This window comes from Pseudorasbora parva, chromosome 6, assembly GCF_024679245.1.
Source record: "Pseudorasbora parva isolate DD20220531a chromosome 6, ASM2467924v1, whole genome shotgun sequence".
Taxonomy (NCBI): Eukaryota; Metazoa; Chordata; class Actinopteri; order Cypriniformes; family Gobionidae; genus Pseudorasbora; species Pseudorasbora parva.
In genome coordinates, this window is record NC_090177.1 from 35,934,011 (window position 1) to 35,955,785 (window position 21,775).

The 21,775-nt window shown below is 39.0% G+C and overlaps 1 protein-coding gene across 7 annotated transcripts in view; it reads left to right on the top strand.

Moving 5' to 3' along the window:
* Positions 1 to 21,775, top strand: part of LOC137078947 (utrophin-like) — a 303,830-nt gene that overhangs the window by 179,050 nt on the left and 103,005 nt on the right. For 6 of the 7 annotated variants that reach the window (XM_067446798.1, XM_067446802.1, XM_067446800.1 and 3 more), the window contains 2 exons: positions 14,094 to 14,266; positions 18,669 to 18,825. In XM_067446798.1, the coding sequence (XP_067302899.1) occupies positions 14,094 to 14,266; positions 18,669 to 18,825 (330 nt within the window). Of the gene's footprint in view, positions 1 to 9,154; positions 9,529 to 14,093; positions 14,267 to 18,668; positions 18,826 to 21,775 lie in introns of those variants that run through there. The other variant, XM_067446804.1, reaches the window with a different exon arrangement.

Sequence of the window (21,775 nt, forward strand, 5' to 3'; positions counted from 1 at the left end):
GTTTAACATTGCACCAGACTGATATACTTTTTTTTACTCTATTATACTATTGACTTATGTCCTGATCAGTGCCCTGACTATTGAACTAGGGAGCTGATTGAGTCGCGCCCAGAGTGTTCTGCAAGTGAAAATATATCTATGCTAAGCTCTCATACACACACCGGCGGGAATAGTCAGGATGTCTTTTATTCAGAACAATATAGTATTTACTTAGTGATTTAAGGCATCCAATTTTTTTTTTTATATGCCATGATTACAACAATTATTAACACACACACACACACACACACACACACACACACACACACACACACACACACACACACACACACACACACTGTATGTGTATCGAGCTGTTGGTGGAGCGCAGCAGGAAATCACACGGCTCTGATAAGCATGCTCTGCAGGGAGGGGCAGCTCCTCTATTACTCAGGAATTTGGCGCTGTGATGGCGGGATGATACAGATACCCACACAAATGATCAGACTGCCAGAGAAATGTATTACTGTAAATCTGATGGAAAGTGTGTGTGGGTGTGAGCGTTGCCTAAACGGTTCTCCAAGTTACTCTTTTTATTCTCTTTTATTTTTCATCCCTGTTGGCTCTAAAGCAGTGCTTCTTCAGCTGCAGCAGAATGTCCTCAGCTGGTGCACAATGCAGATAATTCATAGACATATACAACGTCCAGTATACAATAGGTGCAAAAATTCAAATGTGGATTTTTTTGTTTGTTTATAATTTCTGATCGGAATACTACTTTACTGGAGTGTCTGCGATCTGCAAAAAGATTATTTTATTCAGTTTTCTCAAAATATACCTCTCAATGCTGAGCCTGCGTTTTGACTGTTTCTAGCACATGTATAATTCAGCCGGACTGACAGCAGTTCAAACGCTTATTCGAAAGATGAGAGACATTGGAAAATAGAAAATCTTCAAATTCCACAATATTTGTATTATTGATGCATGTAAATAGGGCTGAAAAATACTAATGCATATACAAATTTATGCATAGCAGGTCCCATGATACTGACAATATGATGAATGTCATTCATACTACATGGAACATACTTTTTTATTTTTATGGTTGTGAAGTATAAAAATATTAAATTCCTACAGTCACTACCTATTGTATTTGATGTTGGATGCTCCAAAGCAGTTACTTTGTAATGTGAACTATTATAAACAGTATTATTGTGGTTATGGTGTGTTTTTTAGATGCTCCTCATGTAGCGATCTTCCACAGATCTGTCAAGGGACTGTTGAGGGTCTTACAGCTCCATGATTTAGACTGACTACGGGAATATTGATATTAATTCATATATCATATGGCATAATTCTATTCACACAGGCCTTAATCTTGTTCTCAGAGATGTCCGACTTGCTCAGTGTTGATAAAAGGAACATTATTGTTACTCCTTCCTTAGTTGCTCTGAATGGATCAAAGGTGATACTTGTCCAAAGAAAGTGTGAGAAGCACTGCTGTGGAATAATGAGAGCAATTATAGATGTTAAAAATATGCTGAGTTTCAGAACATTTAATGGTAATGGGGACAATACTTTATATCTGCTTTCGGTTACAGTTTATTTTAAGGTACTTTAAGTATATTAAAGTTAAAGTTTAATTCTACAGTTCTGAGTAATATTATTTAACAATGTGTACTTACTAAAGGGTTAGGATTAGGGTTATGTTTAGGGTTAGCTTCATGTAAATGTGCATCATTTACTGTTATTACTAACAGTACGTCAACGTGATTGGTTACAAGGTAATTTGTGATGTAATAAACATAGGCAATTTCAAACCCAGTTTTAAGGGGGTGGTTGATTATTATTTCAGTTTTTTAACTTTAGTCAGTGTGTATTGTTACTGTTTGAGCATACACAACATCTGTAAAGTTACGACACTCAAAGTTTAAAGCGAAGGAAGATATTTTATTTTACAGAATTTGCTTTTTAAGGACTACAACAAACGGCTGGTAGGGACTACAATAAGCTGTATCACCGTGACATCACTAACCTTAAAATTTACATAAACTCTGCCCTCAGGAAACACGAAACAGAGGCCATAATGAGAAGAGGCAGAGTTGTTGTAGTCAAGCTCATTTGTGAGTCTGCTTAAGCTGTCGCATCCGTCTTATGTTGCAGTACAGTACGAGCACAAACGCAATAGCAGGTCATAAAGCAGTATGACAACATAAGTTATAACCATAACTAAACTAAACTACACCTGTTCTCTCTTCATGCAGCAGATATTCTCTGGCTCTGAGCATCTTACAACAGTTCTCACTTTGAGCGATTTATAGATTATCATGACAGAATATGCTAATCAATGACTTGACTATAGTTAACTTCACATCTGGTACATAAATTCATCAACTATCCATTCAGAATCGTCCTGTCTCATTCTACATGTTGTCTTCTTGAGTTTCTCCATCATTGTTTGACTCCGGTTTGAGCATAAAATACTGAACAGTTTCTGACCGTTTTCAGTGTGTGTCTGCGTGAGGTAATGGGAGCTGATAACACTTGAAGCTCCGCCCTCTTCTAGAAAGGGGCAGGAGCAGCAGCTCATTTGCACTTAAAGGGACACACAGAAACGGCATGTTTTTGCTCAAAAAGTGACATGAATTTTAACATGTGATGATAAACTAAATGTGAGGCATTTTGAGCTAATTCTTAACATACACTCTGGGGACATCAGAGACTTGAATCATGTAAAAATGAGCATTATATGACTCCTTTAAGGAGAAAATACTAGCAGTGGTTTTGACTAGTAGATTAATTTGCACATAGTTTGTCTTGAAGCATATAAAAACACCACATAGACACATAAACACTTGATTTCCACCACAGGGGACTTTAAGTATGCACTGGGCAGAAAATGTATAATTTTAAGAGAAAAACTCTGATTAAGGGATTAAATTTCTTGACATCTGGCAACCACAAACATAAAAGCTCATAGGGGCTTGTAATATTTTGCTATCTCTTTTTTCCAACAAAAATAGAGATTTTGGTAAAGTTTTCAATTTTGAATCTACATTTTAGTCAGTGATATTGAATGTTGATAGTCACAGTTATTAATCAGTGACCTTATGTTTGTCTCGTCATCGTCTCCTCTGGGGGAAAATAGCTTGTCGACAAACATCTTTCATCATTGTAGCACTATCAAAGGAACTGTATGTAAGAAATGTATTTCAATTAATCATAAAATTGCCCTGTCACTACACATTAAGAAATCATGTTCATTTCAAATACTTATATCACTGACAACAGTAGTCCGGCCAGGATATTGTCATTTAAAAGTTGTTGTTGCAGCCCTCAGCTGATGTTGATGTTTTATGTTGTGTTTTGGCCTGAAGCTCCGCCCTCCACCTATCGACCAATCAGGAAGTCAGTAGTGTTTCTGCATCTGGGTTGCCAGATCTGCTCTAGTTACCACAGCTGCAGATCTAAAAACGTTCCTGCCAATCCTGCAGCCAATCTGGCAACCTCGAGTCAGGGGGAGGGGGAGAGGGAATACACCGCTCTACAGTCATTTGAAAGTGATTGCAGTACCAGTTTTGGCCACAATCTTACATACACTTGCTTTAAGTAATATCAATTAATAACATGTACTCACAGTGTAGGGTTTTGTTAAGTTGCTTGTAACTATTGCATACTTCATTGTTATTACTATATTAACTGAGGAATCATATAGCATGGGTGTGTGTTTCTGGTCGAGATGTGTTCGAGAGAAACTACTGCTGATGGGAGTAGTTTTTGGTTGTGGTGAATTCCTTGGATTATTGTATCCAAATATAACAGAGCTTTGTTCAAACTGCCTTAAAACATGAATGCGTTATGATCTGTTGGCTAAGGGCAAGAGGTTGTACCAGTTCTTGTGATGCCTTTAAGTTTTTCAATGTTTAATGATTGCTAGAACATGTCACTGCCTCAAATAGCATAGCTGGTTTATTTGAGGACAGGACTTCTGAAAGTGTCGTTTCTATAGATGCATTCAATTTCAGTCACAGTCTTACAGATGGATAACTAATAGATTGTGTTGGACATATGCAACCAAGTCGCCGTGTTTGGTTCATATAGCCTACAAACATGTTGCTTAATTTGGTTCACATTTACTAGATTCACATTTTTGAAATTAAATACCAGGCTGCTGCAAGACAGCGTTGATATTATAGGTTTGTTCAGGTTATAGATCCGTCATTATCACGACACTCAACACAAATAGTCTTCTGAGGACTGTGAATCCACACACAATGGGCTTTGTGTGCCACAATGTTAAAGACATGCGATAAAGGACAGACCTATCACAATCAAGTATGTAAATATTAGTGACGTCAACACAAAGTACCATAATATCAAAGGTTAAAAAAGTTAAACTAGGTGTCACAACACAGTAAAGAGTGTCAAGATGATTGTTTGAATAATAAAACTGAGAAACCAAGGACAATTACAATAATGATAACTCTTAACTTACAATAATAATGTCGACCACATCCACACTAGAGCATGTGTGGACTATATTGGGCTCTATACCAGCGCTTCTTTCTGTTTGTAATACATTTCTTATAATGTTTTTGACTTTAAAGAAATATTGTACAAGTTGGTAAATAAGCGTCACGTGACTTGACTGGAATGGCGAATTGCAGATACATCCGCACGGCTATGATCAGATGCTTTCTATACTGCTGTTTTCTCACCGCTGTCATTATTTAGAGGAAAGGATGCAGAACATATTTACAAATTCATCTAAACGTCGTTCTCATCAGTGTGAGCGCTGTCAGGAGATTTGTTAACAGTATACTGCTGCAAAAGGTATTTCAAACTACTTTTTAACCCTAAGCAAAGAGTGAAAAAGAAATTAGCTGTGAGTATATCACAAAATGAATCTTTTCAAACTCCACACTACTTGTCAATTTCTTCTCCTTCTTTGTTCCTAACTTTGATGTTTACTCTGCAATTATCGAGGAAAAAAAGGTCTGTAAATAGATTCCATAACCTTATTACTTATTTCACATGTTCTCTAAACAGCATAATAAAGCATTCTGGGTTGGGCAAGCAGAAGCTTCAGAAAGGCCTCGGGAAATATGACCGCTCCGCTCACATGCTCTGGTCCACACCACAACTATCATGGTTAAGACATAGAAGAACCATATATTTGGAATCACTTTCACAATGTGTTTTTCAGCTGATGAGTGATAAAACAGCTAATTACTAATGAAAATATAGATATTATAGTTATCTTTCTTGGTCTAAATTATCTTTTAAGTTCAGTTTTGTAATTTAAGAATCAATATTGGTTCATCAAAATGAAGGTAATTGTTAACCCATATTTATTGTATTATATTATATTATATTATATTATATTATATTATATTATATTATATTATATTAATTATATTATATTATATTATATTATATTATATTATTATTATTATTATATATTATTATTATTATATTATTATATTTATATTATAATTATATTATGTTATATTATATTATATTAATTATATTATATTATATTATATTATATTATATTATATTATATTATATTATATTATATTAATTATATTAATTATATTAATTATATTACATTACATTAATTATATTAATTATATTATATTATATATTATTATTATTATATTATTATATTTATATTATAATTATATTATTATAATATTATATTAATTATGTTATATTATATTATATTAATTATATTATATTATATTATATTATATTATATTATATTATATTATATTATATTATATTATATTAATTATATTATATTATATTAATTATATTACATTACATTACATTACATTAATTATATTTATATTATATATTTACTGTTGATCATTTCATTTGTGCAGATAAAATATAAGGCGGAAATTATCCAAAAGCCAATGGATTTATTTGATTAATTAAAAATAGAATGAATTGCTTAAAATTATTTTATTTAAGCCATTTGGTTTACAAGGAAACAAGAAGTGTCATTATACACATTTGTATCCTCATAAATCGCATACCTGTACATACACACACACACACACACGCATACACACACACACACACACACACACACACACACACACACACACCATTATCAGCGAGGTGCAGATGTGGACTGGCCTCAGATGTTAGTTGGAAATACCTGCATAGAAATCAGCTCCATCAACAGCTCTCAAGATCAAAGTGTGTGTGTGTGTGTGTGTGTGTGTGTGTGTGTGTGTGTGTGTGTGTGTGTGTGTGTGTGTGTGTGTGTGTGTTTGTGTGCACATGCATGCATTAGTGCAAATGGGCATGGAGGCATGGTCTCTTAATGAAGTCAAAGCGTTCATGAGCAGCAGTCATGTTGAAAAACGGCTTGTGTCTGTGAGTTAAAGCACTCTCCTCGGCTCAAACTTTGAATCTGTTCTCCCAGCGTATCTCGTCCCATAATTCCCGAGCTGTGAAACTTCTTCCTCATGTTCACCCCTTGCCCATCACCCTCTTCTTTCACCCCTCGCCCTCTGTTTGCCCCACTGAGCGCTGATGTTTCGGGTGTGTTTCTTCTACGCCGTCGTAATCATCTGCATTACTTTTGTTGGCATAAACAAGCATTCCCATTTATTAACTCATGAACTATTATGTGTTACACATATTCATATCCTGATTTGATTGTAATCCAGCAGGGTTTGTTTGCTCACTCACACACACTCTCACACACACACACACACACACACACACACACACACACACACACACACACACACACACACACACACACACACACACACACACACACACACACACACACACACACACACACACACACACACACACACACACACACACACACACACATCAAACGTGCCTCTCTGGATATTCATTATGTAAATGCTTTAATGAAGTAAAGGCACTTCAAAGAGGTTTGCTCATGAATATTCACAATTGTCTTCTGTCTTTGCTCCTGGCTGCTTTAGGCTGCCGCGTGTGTGTAAGTTCGGACCACATGGCCCCTGACATGCTGACTTTATGTATTTAGACAAGCCTAGAAAGAGCCCATATGTACGTTATGAATTTCAAAGGAAGCATAACACACACTCGCGCACACTCTGAGGAGATCTGAGTGAGGATGTTTAACTCCCGAACGCTGCGGAGAAAGGAATAGGCGGTGATATCTAAAGGAAAAGTGAAATGTTGGTGACATGGAAAATCTGAAAGGGGAAAAGGACTTAAGTATTTTAGTCAGACTTGTTTGAGTCATGAACTCAAAGGTCGATGATGAACCCAGACCTTTGAAAGGGGAGCGATTTCATTATAGTCCAGGTCTTTCGAACAAAAGTCTTTCCATCTGAACAGTGTAAATTGACATTGTCTACAACATGTCATTATGTTTGCTGGAATATGTTGCAATATTTGCGGCATCACGACTTGATCTGAAATGAGTTCTAATATCTGTGTTATGTACTTTAGGATGCAGTATCTGTAATATGTATGCGCACATTGCAAAATTTGCAGTTTTCCTCTGTATATTCTTGTGTATGGTGTCTATAGTCATTATAAAATTACCGTCCACTTTTCGAAGCAGCAAATATATAATCAGCCAATGCCATGGGAGCAACTCAATGCATCAGAATGGGAAAGAAAGATGATTTAAGTGACTTTCAATGTTGCATATTTCAACATTATATGACCAGACCAAATCCGCATTAGATCATAATTGGATAGTAATACAAACATTCAATGGTGCTTTAAAGTGAGCTTGGAGTAAAACCACAATATTAATATTTTAAAATATATTATGTAGCTTGATGTTGCTAGTTATTTTACTCTATACATTTTTAAATATGGATATTTTTCTTACACAAACGCATAGCTTCGCTTCAGACGGCCTTTATTAACCCCCTGGAGCCGTGTGGAGCAGTTATATGATAGATAGATGCACTTGTATGGACTTCAAAAACGAACCAACAAGTCACTGCCATTATAAAGCTGAAGAGCCAGGACTTTTTTTAAATATATGTCCGATTTTATTAATCGGAAAGACGAATGTCATATACACCTAGGATGGCTGGAGAGTAAATCATGGGGATATTTTCATTTTTGGTGAACTATCCCTTTAAGATGTTTATCAGATGTTTGTACACAGATATGACTCCAAATAGAAAATGATTCTCTAGATCACATCACATGTTGTGTTGTCACGCACTTGTGCTTATTCGTATTCTCTCTCTCTCTCTCTCTCTCTCTCTCTCTCTCTCTCTCTCTCTCTCTCTCTCTCTCTCTCTCTCTCTCTCTCTCTCTCTCTCTCTCTATCTATCTATCTATCTATCTATCTATCTATCTATATATATACACACACATCTCATATGATGAAGACTTTCACAAATGCTGAAGTTGGTGCGTTACTTCATAAAACGTTGTCTTTCCCGCCTTCACCTTCTTGTCGAACATTCTTTTTTTCATTTTCAACACGGTGCTCTCTCTCTTTCATGGTGGGGCCCTACAGGAAGTGGGTGTGTTAGTTTGGAGTGGAGGGAAAGAGGAGGGGAAACGGAGGATGCTGAATAAAATAATAAACAGCTGCCACTGGAGGGAAAGACAGAAGAGAGAGGGGGAAAAGTCAACTCTGTGAGCCAGCAGTCAGAGAAGAACAGGAGGAGAGACCGCTGACAGAAGAAAGGTGGACAGCCAGAGAGTTTTAGGAAACTTTGGGAAGTTCTGGAAATGTGTCTCAAGCTGCCTGTGGAGATCTGATCCTTACATCCAGGAGGAAAACCTCATCTCAGATCTCCATCTGGATGGATTTTCTTCAAGTGGACCTGTGAACACAAAGATGAAGACCATCACATTCAGTGCTCACACAGATCGCCTGCTTCTGGCCTGTCCTCATGTCTAGATATGGAGATGTTTTCCTCAAGATCAGATCTTCACCGTTCTTCTCGGCTAGCTGACTCGAAGTCCGTGTTTTCTGCAGCCGTGCTTTTCTCCTTCCCTGCCCGGCAGCATGAACCACACAGAGGCTCTTTGACACGGGTAATTGACTACAAACGCTTGCCCGAGGGTCACAGGAACTTGGAGGAACAAGCCACTTTCTGTGTGTGTCTGTACGAGAGTGTGCGCTTTGGGAGAACTTTGTGATTAAAGCAGCGAAATCATCACAGAGTCAACAGTTGGATATCTGGTTGAATTCCTACTTCAGTCTCCCTCCAACAGCCAGGCCTTCACCTCACACCATCCTGAACACAGATCGAGACCCATCAGACATTGTAGCATGCGACTCTCAGCACAAAGTGGCGGACCTTCGGCACAGGCGCTCGGGCACCCGCTGCCAGACGTTGAAGCCGTGATGTGTTTGTGCTCCTCCACAGATGTTCCTGCATATCATAAGCTGTATTATGCGCGTGTGGACCCCCAGAGGAGACTGATCCGCTGCCAGATTTCTCTCCGTCTTTGGCGTTTTGGAATGTAGTGCTGTAGAGTTAGACTCGGATCATGATGATTGGTCTGAACTTCAGCTTGCAGGAGTTGCTGCAGAAGTTTGAGGAGGTAATTTGCTTCTGGATTGTTTTAATGTGGAGGAATTGGACAAGGGGGTGCGCCTGGATCCCAAAGTTGCATAAGTGGTGAATCCGAGTGAAAACCGGCAGTTGCTCACCAGTTTGTTGGAGATTATATAAGGAACTTCAACATAATAAATCATTAGAAATGAAATGCACATTATTTGAAGTGGTTTATAGTGTAATTACACAAGTAATATTACTTAGCATTATGTACTTAATCAGGTTATTATCATTAAGTGGAATTGAAACTAAATGGTAACACTGTTTTACGGTGTCACTGTTATGTTACATGTAGTTAATATTGTGATAACTATAAATTGTACATAATTACATGAAACAAACCCTAAATCTAAACCTATACATGTAGTTAATTAAAATTATTCAGTACTTAAATGTAGAAATAAACTATAACAAGGACACCTTAAAATAAAGTGTAACCAAAAAAATAACACAAACTTAAACGTATTTTATAGTAACTACATGTAACAAGATCACTGTAAAATAGTGTTACTTAAATTATAGTTGATACAATAAGGCAGTAATTGTTGTAATTATTATACATAAAAAAGTATGCTATTTATACAATTTAGTCTAAATAAAATAAATTAAAACAAAACATTAGGATAGAAATTTGTAAAGTTTTAAGTGAGAATACTGTATATGTGTACCCTTGGTATATGCTAAAATATGGAAATTAAAATAAATCTCGAGTACCAGCCACTATATAATCCAGTACTGAGTAAATCAGTAAATATTTGGCACACATTGTTATAGTTCGTGGCATCAAATCGTTGAAAGGTTTCAGGTTTGGTTTGGAGTTTTGTTTAGTTTATTTTTATTACATTTTTTAATTTTTTAATTTTTAATTTTTTCCTCCAGAACATGTGGCGCCACTCACGTGGAAAAATGTTCTACTTAAACCCCTAAAACTAGAGGAACAAAATAAAATTTACAGTTCCCTAAACAAGATCCACAGTTCTATTTTATGTAGATATTTCTATGAGTGTCACAATGATCTCTTGGTCACTAATATGCAGAAAAGAAATAACATATAAAATGTCCCATAAGGACTGATCCGTCAACTATACCAATTGTGTCCTTGATCCGACACGCAGCCTCAGGTTGCTGGAGGGGACTCTACAGCATTAAAGTGTACTGTTAGTCACTTTGGATCAAAGTGCTTGCTATCTGTGCAATAACTTCTTCCAGGAAAGAGAGGACTTTCAAAACACGCTCAGTTTGAAGAGCATCTCCCACCTGTGGAAGTGTGTTATGCTGAAGAGCGTTTCTTACTCTGGGTGTGTATGTGTGTGTTAGTCAATGAGGATGCATCCACCTACCAACTGGGAAAGGTCAAATTTGAAAATGTCACCGTTTTTCCCCCTTTTAAACACAATCTCTCTCTCTGCTTATTCGTATTCTCTCTCTCTCTCTCTCTCTCTCTCTCTCTCTCTCTCTCTCTCTCTCTCTCTCTCTCTCTCTCTCTCTCTCTCTCTCTCTCTCTCTCTCTCTCTCTCTCTCTCTCTCTCTCGTTTTTGTGGGTAAGTCTGGTTAAACGAGAGCACACCGAACGACAGCTCTAGGGAGTCTTTATGATCGAGAAGCAATTATTTAACTTTATTAACGAGAAAAGCTTTTTATTGCTGCGTTTAATAGGTCAGACTGCCAGATGAGGGAGTTTTAGTGTGTGCGGGCTCGTGGTTGAATTGATCACAGTTAAATATTTCATTAAGAACTATAACAGATGAACAGCACAATTGAGACTTTGCAGAGCCCAGAAACATGCTGTACGCTGAAGCTTCAGTCCAGTGGTTACAGTGTTTATTTGTGCATGTGAATAAGGCCCTCTCCTGACATGTTTTTACACAAACATGTTCACACATTACTTAAACCGTAGTCTAAAAGTAGATGGAAAAACCAATGGATTGCCTACAGTCCGTCGACTGACCACTTGATGCATATTGCAGTTATAAATTAAAATAATCTTCCAAAATTGCTAGCTTGGATCAGATTGTCTGACTATTTATTCTGGAGGATGGGTGCCTACCAGACAGGTTTGTGAGGTGAGGTTCATGACATCAAATCTTTGAAAGATTTCAAGTTTTTTTTTTTTTTTTTTTTTTTTTTGGAGATGTTTCATTTCGTTTTTTTGTTGAGTTTTGTTTAGGGTTTGATTTTATTTTATAAAATTTGTGAGGTTCGTGGACTCAAATCATTTACAGATTTTAAGTTAAGATATAGCCAGCAGCCATGTCACCCTGTCGTCCAAGACTGGTTTCCCGCTGGAGCTAAGCAGGGCTGAGCCTGGTCAGTACCTGGATGGGAGACCAACTGGGAAAAGTAGGAGCTGCGGGTAGAGGTGTTAGTGAGGCCAGCAGGGGGGTGCTCACCCTGTGGTCTGTGTGGGTCCTAACACCCCAGTGTAGTGATGGGGACACTATACTGACAAAGAGCACCATGCTTCGGATGAGACGTCAAACCGAGGTCCTGACTCAGGATGTCCTTCGATAAAGAGTAGGGGTGTAACCCCGGCATCCTGGCCAAATAACCTCTGAAATTAGAATTTTAGAGCCATTGGCCTCTGTCCATCATGGCCTCTTAATAATCCCCATATAATGATTGTCTTCATCACTTCATCACCGTCTCCGTCTCCTCTTCACCAATCAGCTGGTGTGTGGTGGGTGTTCTGGCGTAATATGGCTGCTCGTTGCATCATTCAGTTGGATGCTGCACATTGGTGGTGGTTGAGGAGATTACCCCTTCTAAAAATGTAAAGCGCTTTGAGGACCCAGAAAAAACACTAAATAAATGTAACAAAATATGAATTATTATTTATAATTAAGTTATAAAAATGACCATCTGAGCTGCAGTTTTGGTCTGAGCATCTCCAAAACTCTTGTGGGGTGTTCCCGGTCTGCAGTGGTTAGTATCTATCAAAAGTGCTCCAAGGAAGGAACAGTGGAGAACCGGCCACAGGGGGCGGCCAAGGCTCATTGATGCACGTGGAGATCGAAGGCTGGCCAGTGTGGTCCGATCAAACAGATGAGCTACTGCCAAATTGATCAAGAAGTTAATGCTGGTTCAGATAAAAAGGTGTCAGAATACACAGTGCATCACAGTTTGTTGTGTATGGGGCTGCATAGCCACAGACCAGTCAGGGTGCCCATGCTGACCCCTGTCCGCCGCCAAAAGCACCAACAGTGGGAACATGAGCATCAGAACTGGATACAGGATAATGTGCCCTTCCATTAAGCAAAAAAAGTTCAGGAATGGTTTGAGGAGCACAACAACGAGTTTGAGGTGTTGACTTGGCCTCCAAATGCCCCAGATCTCAATCCAATTGAGCATCTGTGGGATGTGCTGAACAAACAAGTCCAATCCATGGAGGCCCCACCTCGCAACATTACATGACTTAAAGGATCTGCTGTTAACATCTTGGAGCCAGAAACCACAGCACACCTTCAGGGGTCTAGTGGAGTCAATGCCTCGACCGGTCAGGGCTGTTTTGTCAGCAAAAGGGGAACCAACACAATATTAGTCATAATTATATATTTATTAATTAAATATAGTTTAACAATATAAATGTATTTTATAGTTTACTTATTTATTTTCTCGTCTGTGTGAACTGATCTGTCTTTCTGTTAGGACCCTCAACAGCATACACGGCTTAATTTCATCTTGTGTGTTGTCTCAGCAGCATAGTGTGTTTTCATTGGTATTCTGGTGTATTTTCTTTAAAGGACTGATGGGGCGAGAGAGATTGTTAAATAGCAGACAGCACTTTGCAAATTAACTGGAAAAGCCCCAACCCTCTTTTTACTGTCCTCTACTAAACATGCCTCAATATGGCAAATTCAAACAAGCTTTATTAGCATGACTCTGGTGCAGTATTGCCAAAATCCAAAAAAGGGCGATACTTTGACTATCAGTGTATCCTGTCAGAAATAACTGCAAAGGAACCACACAGGCATCCAATCAATCTATCGATGCTAATGTATCTTAAATACCCAGAGTGACATTAGTTACAGTTTAGCTGTGTGGACGCAATGACACATTTGATTGACAGGAAATGCTGCAGTGATGTTGTGTTTGAATAATGGTCTTTGAAGGCAGTTTGATATTACTACCTGGTATTAAATATGATGCAGGTTGTGATAAATTGTGTTATCATAACAGGTTGGTGATGTGTGTGGTACTGTGTTATGTAAAGAATTAAATAAAATACAGAAAAAAAAAACATATTTAGATGAAATGTATTCACCATACAACTGAAACTAAACTGAAAAAAGTGTAAAATTGTATGCTCAGTATCCTCATGTGTGCTCTCACGAGTAATGTGATTTATCTTCAGTTTTATTTGATCGCGTGTGTGTGTGCGTGTGTGTGGATAGGTTCGGTATCAGACTGACAGCTTTAATTGTGTATTTGTCTCTCAGCGGAGAATGTGTGGAAGCTTTCTCTCCTTTGTTGATTTATTTAGCTTTCCCTTTAACAAAACCACATAATGACGGTGATAATTAAAGCAATCTCTGTCTCCCTCTGTGTGTGTAGGACATCCAGGCTGAGATCGAGGCTCATAATGATGTTTTCAGGAGTGTGGAGGGGAATAAGATGAAGATGGTGAAGGCTCTGGGGAGCTCAGAGGAGGCAGTATTCCTCCAGCAGAGACTGGATGACATGAACCAGCGCTGGAACGACCTGAAGACAAAATCTGCCAACATACGGTCAGTCACACACAAACACCTCAAGTTCACACGTTAATGTAAGGTCACTTAAAAAAATCATCACACGAGTCACTGGTAAGGACAGATGGAGCTGTGTTTTGGTTAATTTGTGAAATTGAACAGGTGTGCGTGCGCGCGCAGCACAGGCATAGTTGTATATGTGTGCCATTTTAAAGGGTAAAATAGACTAACAGAAGAGTGTGTGTGAGAGGAAAACAATGTAATTGTGTGCTCTGTCTGCTGTTTTACTAAATCTAATTAGGCACTAATTAGTGAACATGCATAATTACAAGTCTTGCTGATGCGTCCATTAACATACACCAGGGCTTGACTTTTACTTTTTTTCCCAAGTTAAATATATATTTTATTTATTTTATTTTTTTATTTTTTTCTTAATAAAGAATGTTTTAGGCATAATTGCAAGACTTTTAACACTTTCCTAGCCAGAATTTTCATGCATTATTTTATATCAACACTTCAATGTGGGTATGTTTAATAAAAAAAAATTCTACAGGCACAAGCAATGGAATGTGTTTTGATCGGGAGATTTAGTACTCTTTCAGAAGATGCATAATAGAACCACTTGATAACAGTCAAAACACTGAAGCCAGAAATTTCCCTCAATGGCGGGAAAAGAATAAACAAGCCTGAAATACATTGAGACAATTATTTTAGAATGCCTATGCTTTACTATTGCCAGCTGATTTTTTAACCCTTGTGTGGTGTTCATATTTTTGTTACTCAGCCAGTGTTCGTGGGTCTGGTGGACCCGCTGCATTTTTGGGTTTTTAATTCAACTCTATCTAAAATGTTATGTTAAAATACTCAACAGATGTTTACTTCATCCCAATTACAAGCAATATAAACAGCATATATGGTTAATATTTTCTCTTTACCTTTGTTAGATCACAAATAAGAATTGCTACCTCGTGTGGGAACGGCAGGAGTAGAAAGAAAACTCACTCTTGTAGCTACACGCACACTTGGATATGTGGTGTATGGTTACTCTCCATAGGCATACTGGTTTTTCTAATGTACAAACTGTATAATCTATCCCCCAACACTAACCCTACCCCTAAACCTACCCATCACAGAAAACGTTTGGCCTTTTTTGAATTTCAAAAAACACCATTTAGTATGTTTTAGTATGAGGACACAGATATCGTCATATACCATGTTTACGTTGTAATACCCATGTCATTATACACATTTGTGTCCTCATAAACCATATACAAGAACACACACAGACTAACAGCAGGCCCTGACAGGAGGAGGACAGAGTAAAGGTACACAGGATTCCCACACTTTTATTAGCCCCGGGTCCAGTGGACCCGAACATCCTGTGTGTAATATAAATGTGTAGGGCGGGTGTACAGTGTGTGGTCATTGAAAATGTGTTCTGATATATATTCCTCACAGAAAATGAGCCAAGGCCAATGAGTCTCCGTTTGAAAAAATTATTAATCATATCATTTTTCTTTCGATAAAAAATAAAAACGGGTCCAACAGACCCGAACACCATACAAGGGTTAAAAGATAAAATAGATCAAATAATCAGTCTTACAGTCATCTACCTCAACTCTGGGGCAACCTGATCAAACTCGCATGCCTTAAGCCTAGTTCACACTGCCCGATTTTTGCCTGGATTTTGAGTCGCCGACAGGTTTTGTGAAAATCGCCGACAAATACTCGAGATCATAGGAAAATCTCGTGCACGCGAGTGACAATCACGCAGTGTGAATAATCAAAGACACGATCAGAGAGAATCCGACACCGGTGAGATATCTGGCATGCTAAATATCTGGAGCTGTCGGCGATTCAAACTCCTGCTGTGTGAAATGAGTTCTGACTGAAAATTACATTGGCGATTACCGACAGCCAATAAAAGAGTGAGATACAGGGCAGCGGGAGGTTCAGAAAGGAGTTATAGACAGATTATCAGTATTTTTATAGATATATTTACAATTCTATCAAACAGAAACAAAGGCCAAACATTTTCACGTTCACAATTCGTGAACGAACACAATTCGTGCTCCCTCTGTCTCTCCAACAATTTCTTACGCCATAATCTTTTTTCTTTTTCTCCACAAATCAGCGCACATACAATTTGAAGCAAAATTTGTGCAGTTTATCATTTTTAATAACAAAGGTAACTCCGGCAGTGATCTCGCGTTGTTTACTTGTCACATCGCACGTGTGTTTGGGAAATGTAGTTTGCGCACCGGAGAGAGAGTTGTCGGCGATTGTTCCTCTTGTTCAGTCATGCAGTGTGAACTCCTCTGTCGTCAAACCATCGGTCAGTGTGAACACAGCAGTGACTGAAAGATACCCCAGATAGTCACGCAGTGTGAAAAGAGCAGTGACCCGACGAGTTTGATCGTGCAGTCTGAACTGGGCTTAAAGCTTACTAGTAATAATGAAGACCTTGATTAGCTTGTGCAGGTGTGTTGAGACCCCTGATCTGCATCTTTTTACAATATAAACACCATAAAGTAAACACTGTCATAATTTATGAACAATATCATAAGCAATATATTGGTATAAATGCACGATATTCATCAATAATTTGAAATGTGCAGTATCCATATTTATACAATTAAATCATAGCCTATTGAAGTTTAATAATCGCATTGTGCTGAATTGTGATTCCTGATTTGTTTTGTTTTGTTATTCCCGAATGTAAGACCTCTTAAAATATTCATTCAGATGTTTGTTATACCATTTAAGTTAGTCAATATCATACGTTTTATACATTTCATCAAGATTTTTAAGGACCTGTTGGAATTTTGCACACATGCTCCAAAATACACTAGATGGACAATAGTATTTGGACATTTGACCAACAGAGACTGTAATGATGTTGCATTCTATATACATAGATATTAAAGGGGCCATGAACTAAGAGATAAAATATCCCTTGAGCTTTTAAGTTCATATAAGAACTGAAAGTGTCCAAAAGCAGCTTTCATTGTAACCAAGCCCTGTGAAGGACTCGTTGTGGAATCTATAGATAGGTTAAAGACTACTTCTGCAATAGAAAACCAACGCCTACTTCTTCATCCCCCCTTAGTTCCAGTAAAAGGAACTCTTAATGCTTTAACATAAGACATTTTGGACAATTTCGTGCTCCCAACTTTGTGAGGACAGTTTGGGGATGGCCCGTTCCTGTTCCAACATGACCTGCACAGAGTCCTGACCTTAACCCGATAGATCACCTTTGGGATGAATTAGAGCGGAGACTGAGAGCCAGGCCTTCTCATCCAACATCAGTGCCTGACCTCACAAGTGCCCCAAAAGTCAAATTCCCATAAACACACTCCTAAACCTTGTGGAAAGCCTTCCCAGAAGAGTTGAATTACTTAGCTGTAGTACTACATATTAGCTGTAGTACTTTTTGTCACCAGCGCTGCCATATCGTGGAGACGCTGTGTTTTCCGTCGTGAAAGCCAAACTACTTTTTCTGGCCTTCCCAAACAGGGCACAATTAGAAAACAGTCTGTTCAGAACAGTACAACGCAAATATTCAACCCAATTTTTCGGAGGACTTTTTTCGGACACATTTTTACCACCTGAGAGAGAGCACAGACCATTTCTGCATCTTTGTCATTTCTACGATAACAAATGCAAACTTGCCAATCTGGTACTTTGTGGTCCAGTGGCGCTGGCATCGTTAATTGAACAGCTTGGTCCTGCATCTTCCGGATCAGATTCGGACTTGAATTGATAAAGTAGGACCGACATTATCATTTGTCAATATTTTGTTGCTTCAAGAGCTGATAAATATTGTAAGAAGCGTGAAATTTCCGTCAGACACTTAAATGAACACTTCACTCCACTAAGGTATTTGGGCTAATCACACTGCACTGGATTGACTCACCCATCAGAATGCCATACGGAGAAATGTTTCATCCCTCCACAGAACACGTCTCCACTGCTCCAGAGTCCAGTGGTGGCGTGCTTTACACAACTGCATCAAACGCTTGACGTTATAGTTCGTAATGTAAGTCTTACCTGCAGCTGCTCGGCCATGGAAACCCATTCCGTGAAGCTCCCGCCACACAGTTTTTGTGCCAGTGGAAGTTTTGGAGTCAGCTGAGCGTTGGTCACTTTTACGCACCATAGGCCTCATCAGTCATTGACCCCACTCTTTGGCTTCATGTGGTTTTCCGCTTCATGGCTGAATTGCTGCTGTACATTTTAGAGTTTGCACACATCTATTTTAAGTTGCAAATTTAAGCAGAACTATCAAACTAATCTGCATTTACACACACAGTTTCACCTGTTGTACTCATTTTGTGCAGAGAAAGTCTGTATTTGTAGGAAAATCTTCATGTATTCTTAATCTAACGTTATAATCTAGTAGTAATGTTTGTATTATTTAAATGGATGTTTAAACGTGCAGGGCTCACCTGGAGGCCAGTGCTGAGCGCTGGAACAGGCTTCTGTCAGTACTGGAGGAACTGGGCCGCTGGATCAGTGTGAAGGATGAAGAGCTGAACAAACAGATGCCCATCGGAGGAGACGTGCCCACACTCCTGCAGCAGCAGAACCACTGCACGGTGAGAGCACACGCAACGCTAACACAACCACAGGCTCAAAGTCTAAGATTGCCTCCTCTTTCTTAAATTGACTCACTGCTATCTTGCCTCCTCTCGTCTTGCCTCCTCTCCTCTCGTCTTGCCTCCTCTTGTCTCGTCTTGCTTCCTCTCGTCTTGCCTCCCCTCCCCTCCTCTCGTCTTGTCTCATCTTGTCTCTTCTTGCCTCCTCTCGTCTTGCCTCCTCTCCTCTCATCTTGCCTCCTCTTGTCTCGTCTTGCCTCCTCTCGTCTTGCCTCCCCTCCTCTCGTCTGGTCACATCTTGTCTCTTCTTGCCTCCTCTCCTCTCTTCTTGCCTCCTCTCCTCTCGTCTTGCCTCCTCTCCTCTCGTCTCGGCTTGCCTCCTCTCCTCTCGTCTTGCCTCCTCTCGTCTTGCCTCGTCTCGTCTTGCCTCCTCTTGTCTCGTCTTGCCTCCTCTCGTCTTGCCTCCTCTCGTCTTGCCTCCTCTCGTCTTGTCTCATCTCCTCTTGTCTTGCCTCCTCTCGTCTCGTCTCGTCTCATCTCGTCTCATATTGCTTCCTCTCGTCTTGTCTCATCTCTTCTTGTCTCCTCTCATATACTCTTCGGTCATCTCATCTGATCTATTCTTCTCCTTTCATCTCTCATCTTATCTTCTCTCTTGTGTCTTTTGATCTACTCTCATCTGGTCCTCTCCTCTCCTGTCTTCTCCTCTCTTCTGGTCTCATTTCATCTCCTCTTGTTTCCTCTTATCTTCTCTCATCTCCTCTCATTACTAGTATCTCCTCTTATCTAGTCTGCTCTCGTTTCCTCTTTTTTTCCTTTCATCTACTCTTATCTTGTCCCCTCTTGTCTCCTCTCCTCTCATCTCTCATCTAATCTTATATTGTCTTCTCTTCTCCTGTCGTCTCCTCTCATCTTGTCTCTTGTGATCAACTTGCCTTCTCTTATCTTGTCTCCTCTCTTCTCATCTCCTCTTTGTCTTCTCTTGTCTCGTCTTCTCTCATTTTCTCCCATCTCCTTTCTTCTCCACTCTTGTCTAATCTTCTATTGTCTCCTCTTGTCTCCCCTCATCTCCTTTCGTCTCGTCTCGTCTCCTCTAATCTCCTCTCGTCTCATCTCATCTCCTCTCGTTTCCTCTCATCTTGTCTCCTCTCCTCTTGTCTCTTTTGATCAACTTGTCCTCTCTTATCTCCTACCTCTCACATTGTCTCCTCTCATCTCGTCTCTTCTCGTCTCTTCTCGTCTAATCTCCTCGTCTTCTCTCATCTTACTTCATCTCTCATATTGTCTCCTCTGCTCTCATCTCTTTTGATTTACTTGTCCTCTCTTATCTTGTCTGCTCTCATTTTGTCTCCTCTCATCTTGTCTCCTTTAATCTACCCACCTCTAGTCTCCTTTCTTTTCCTCACTATTCTTTGTCTCTGTCTCTTCTCCTCTCTTATCGTGTGGTCTCTTCGTTTCCACTCGCCTCCTTTCATCCCTCACCTTGTCTCCTTTCCTCTTCTCTCCATTCATCGAATCTCCTCTTGTCCCCTTTAATCTACTCTCATTTTGTCTCTCCGTTAAAGCTTATTACCTTCAACATATTTTTTTTTTCCTCCATTCTCAGGCATTTCATTATCTCATCAGATTACCCTGCAGGGAATATTAGACTGTTTATGCTACTCTGTTAAATCATTATATTGGGCAGTTCTGATCATGTGTTTGGATCATGTGTCACAGAGTTTGTGTACAGCATGTCACCGAAATAACAAATCACCAAACCGTGTCATTAACTGTCTGTGTGATAATGACAGTAATCAAGGTGATAGCAGGCTTGAACAGAACAATCAGATCGTTTACCGTCTCACCTTTAATCGAAAACATTGTAATCAGGATCAAATTTTTAAAAAATGTTTACATACACATATCCAGAGATGATTAAGACAATTTACAATTCAGACCTGTTTAAGGAGGTTTTGTGGCGTGTTTAATGGCATACTCTGGCCATTTCCTGGCTTCTTTCTGCTGTTTGATGTAGGAATACCTACAGTGCTGAGAACACACCAGACACAACAACCGCAGGGAATTATGGGAAGGTGGCAGGAAGGTTGAAACTGTAACGAGTCTGTGACAGTTTGGTTATATGCTCTCTCTCTCTCTCTATCTCTCTCTCTTTTTCTCAGACAGTTTGACTAATGATTCTCTTGAGCGAAGAGAAAGATTGCCCCCCATTTTGACTTTCTGCCTCTCTCTCTCTCTCTCGCTGCCTCATCTTTTTCTCGGCTTTTATAATAGATTGTCTTTGAGCCGGCTGCCCTGGTAAGAGCTTTAGCCGCGTGGGTACAAAACGGCAGGCCTTTTGAACAAGCCACGGCTGATTAGTGTGCCGTGCCAAGCGGGCGACCAGGATAGAGCGCCCCAAAACGCGAGATGGAAGTGAAAATGAATAATTTGTGTGAGGTCTGAGAGACTTAGAAGAGCCGAACACACTGTCTGTCTGAAAACTTCCAGCGATAAAGACGCTGAGCCAGTTAGAGAGACGCGTCGATCCGAATGACCTTTATTCCAAGATTAATTGAGGTCATTAGATGAAATGGAAACCATTTTGAAAAGGCTATTTTCAAAGTGCATCTTTGTATGACTTTTAATATTAAATAAAATCATGTATACGCTTTAATTACATTGTGTAATCTCAGACTAAATTCATATATTTATGTTAATATATCAATGAATATATGTTGTGATATAATTATGCATTTAGAAAGGTAACATGGTTGACACTCTAATTTAATTTACACAGTTTTCACAGTAGTTTGCACAGGCCTTGTGCTCAAAGCTTGAAGGTGCTTGTTAGAAAGATAATTTGGTGCTGGCATTTCCATAACATTTTTAAGGATCTGCTTATGAATCAAAATAATGGTAAAAGGCTTGACATTGTGTATAAGGTCCAAGTAATATCAGAGTGTGATCC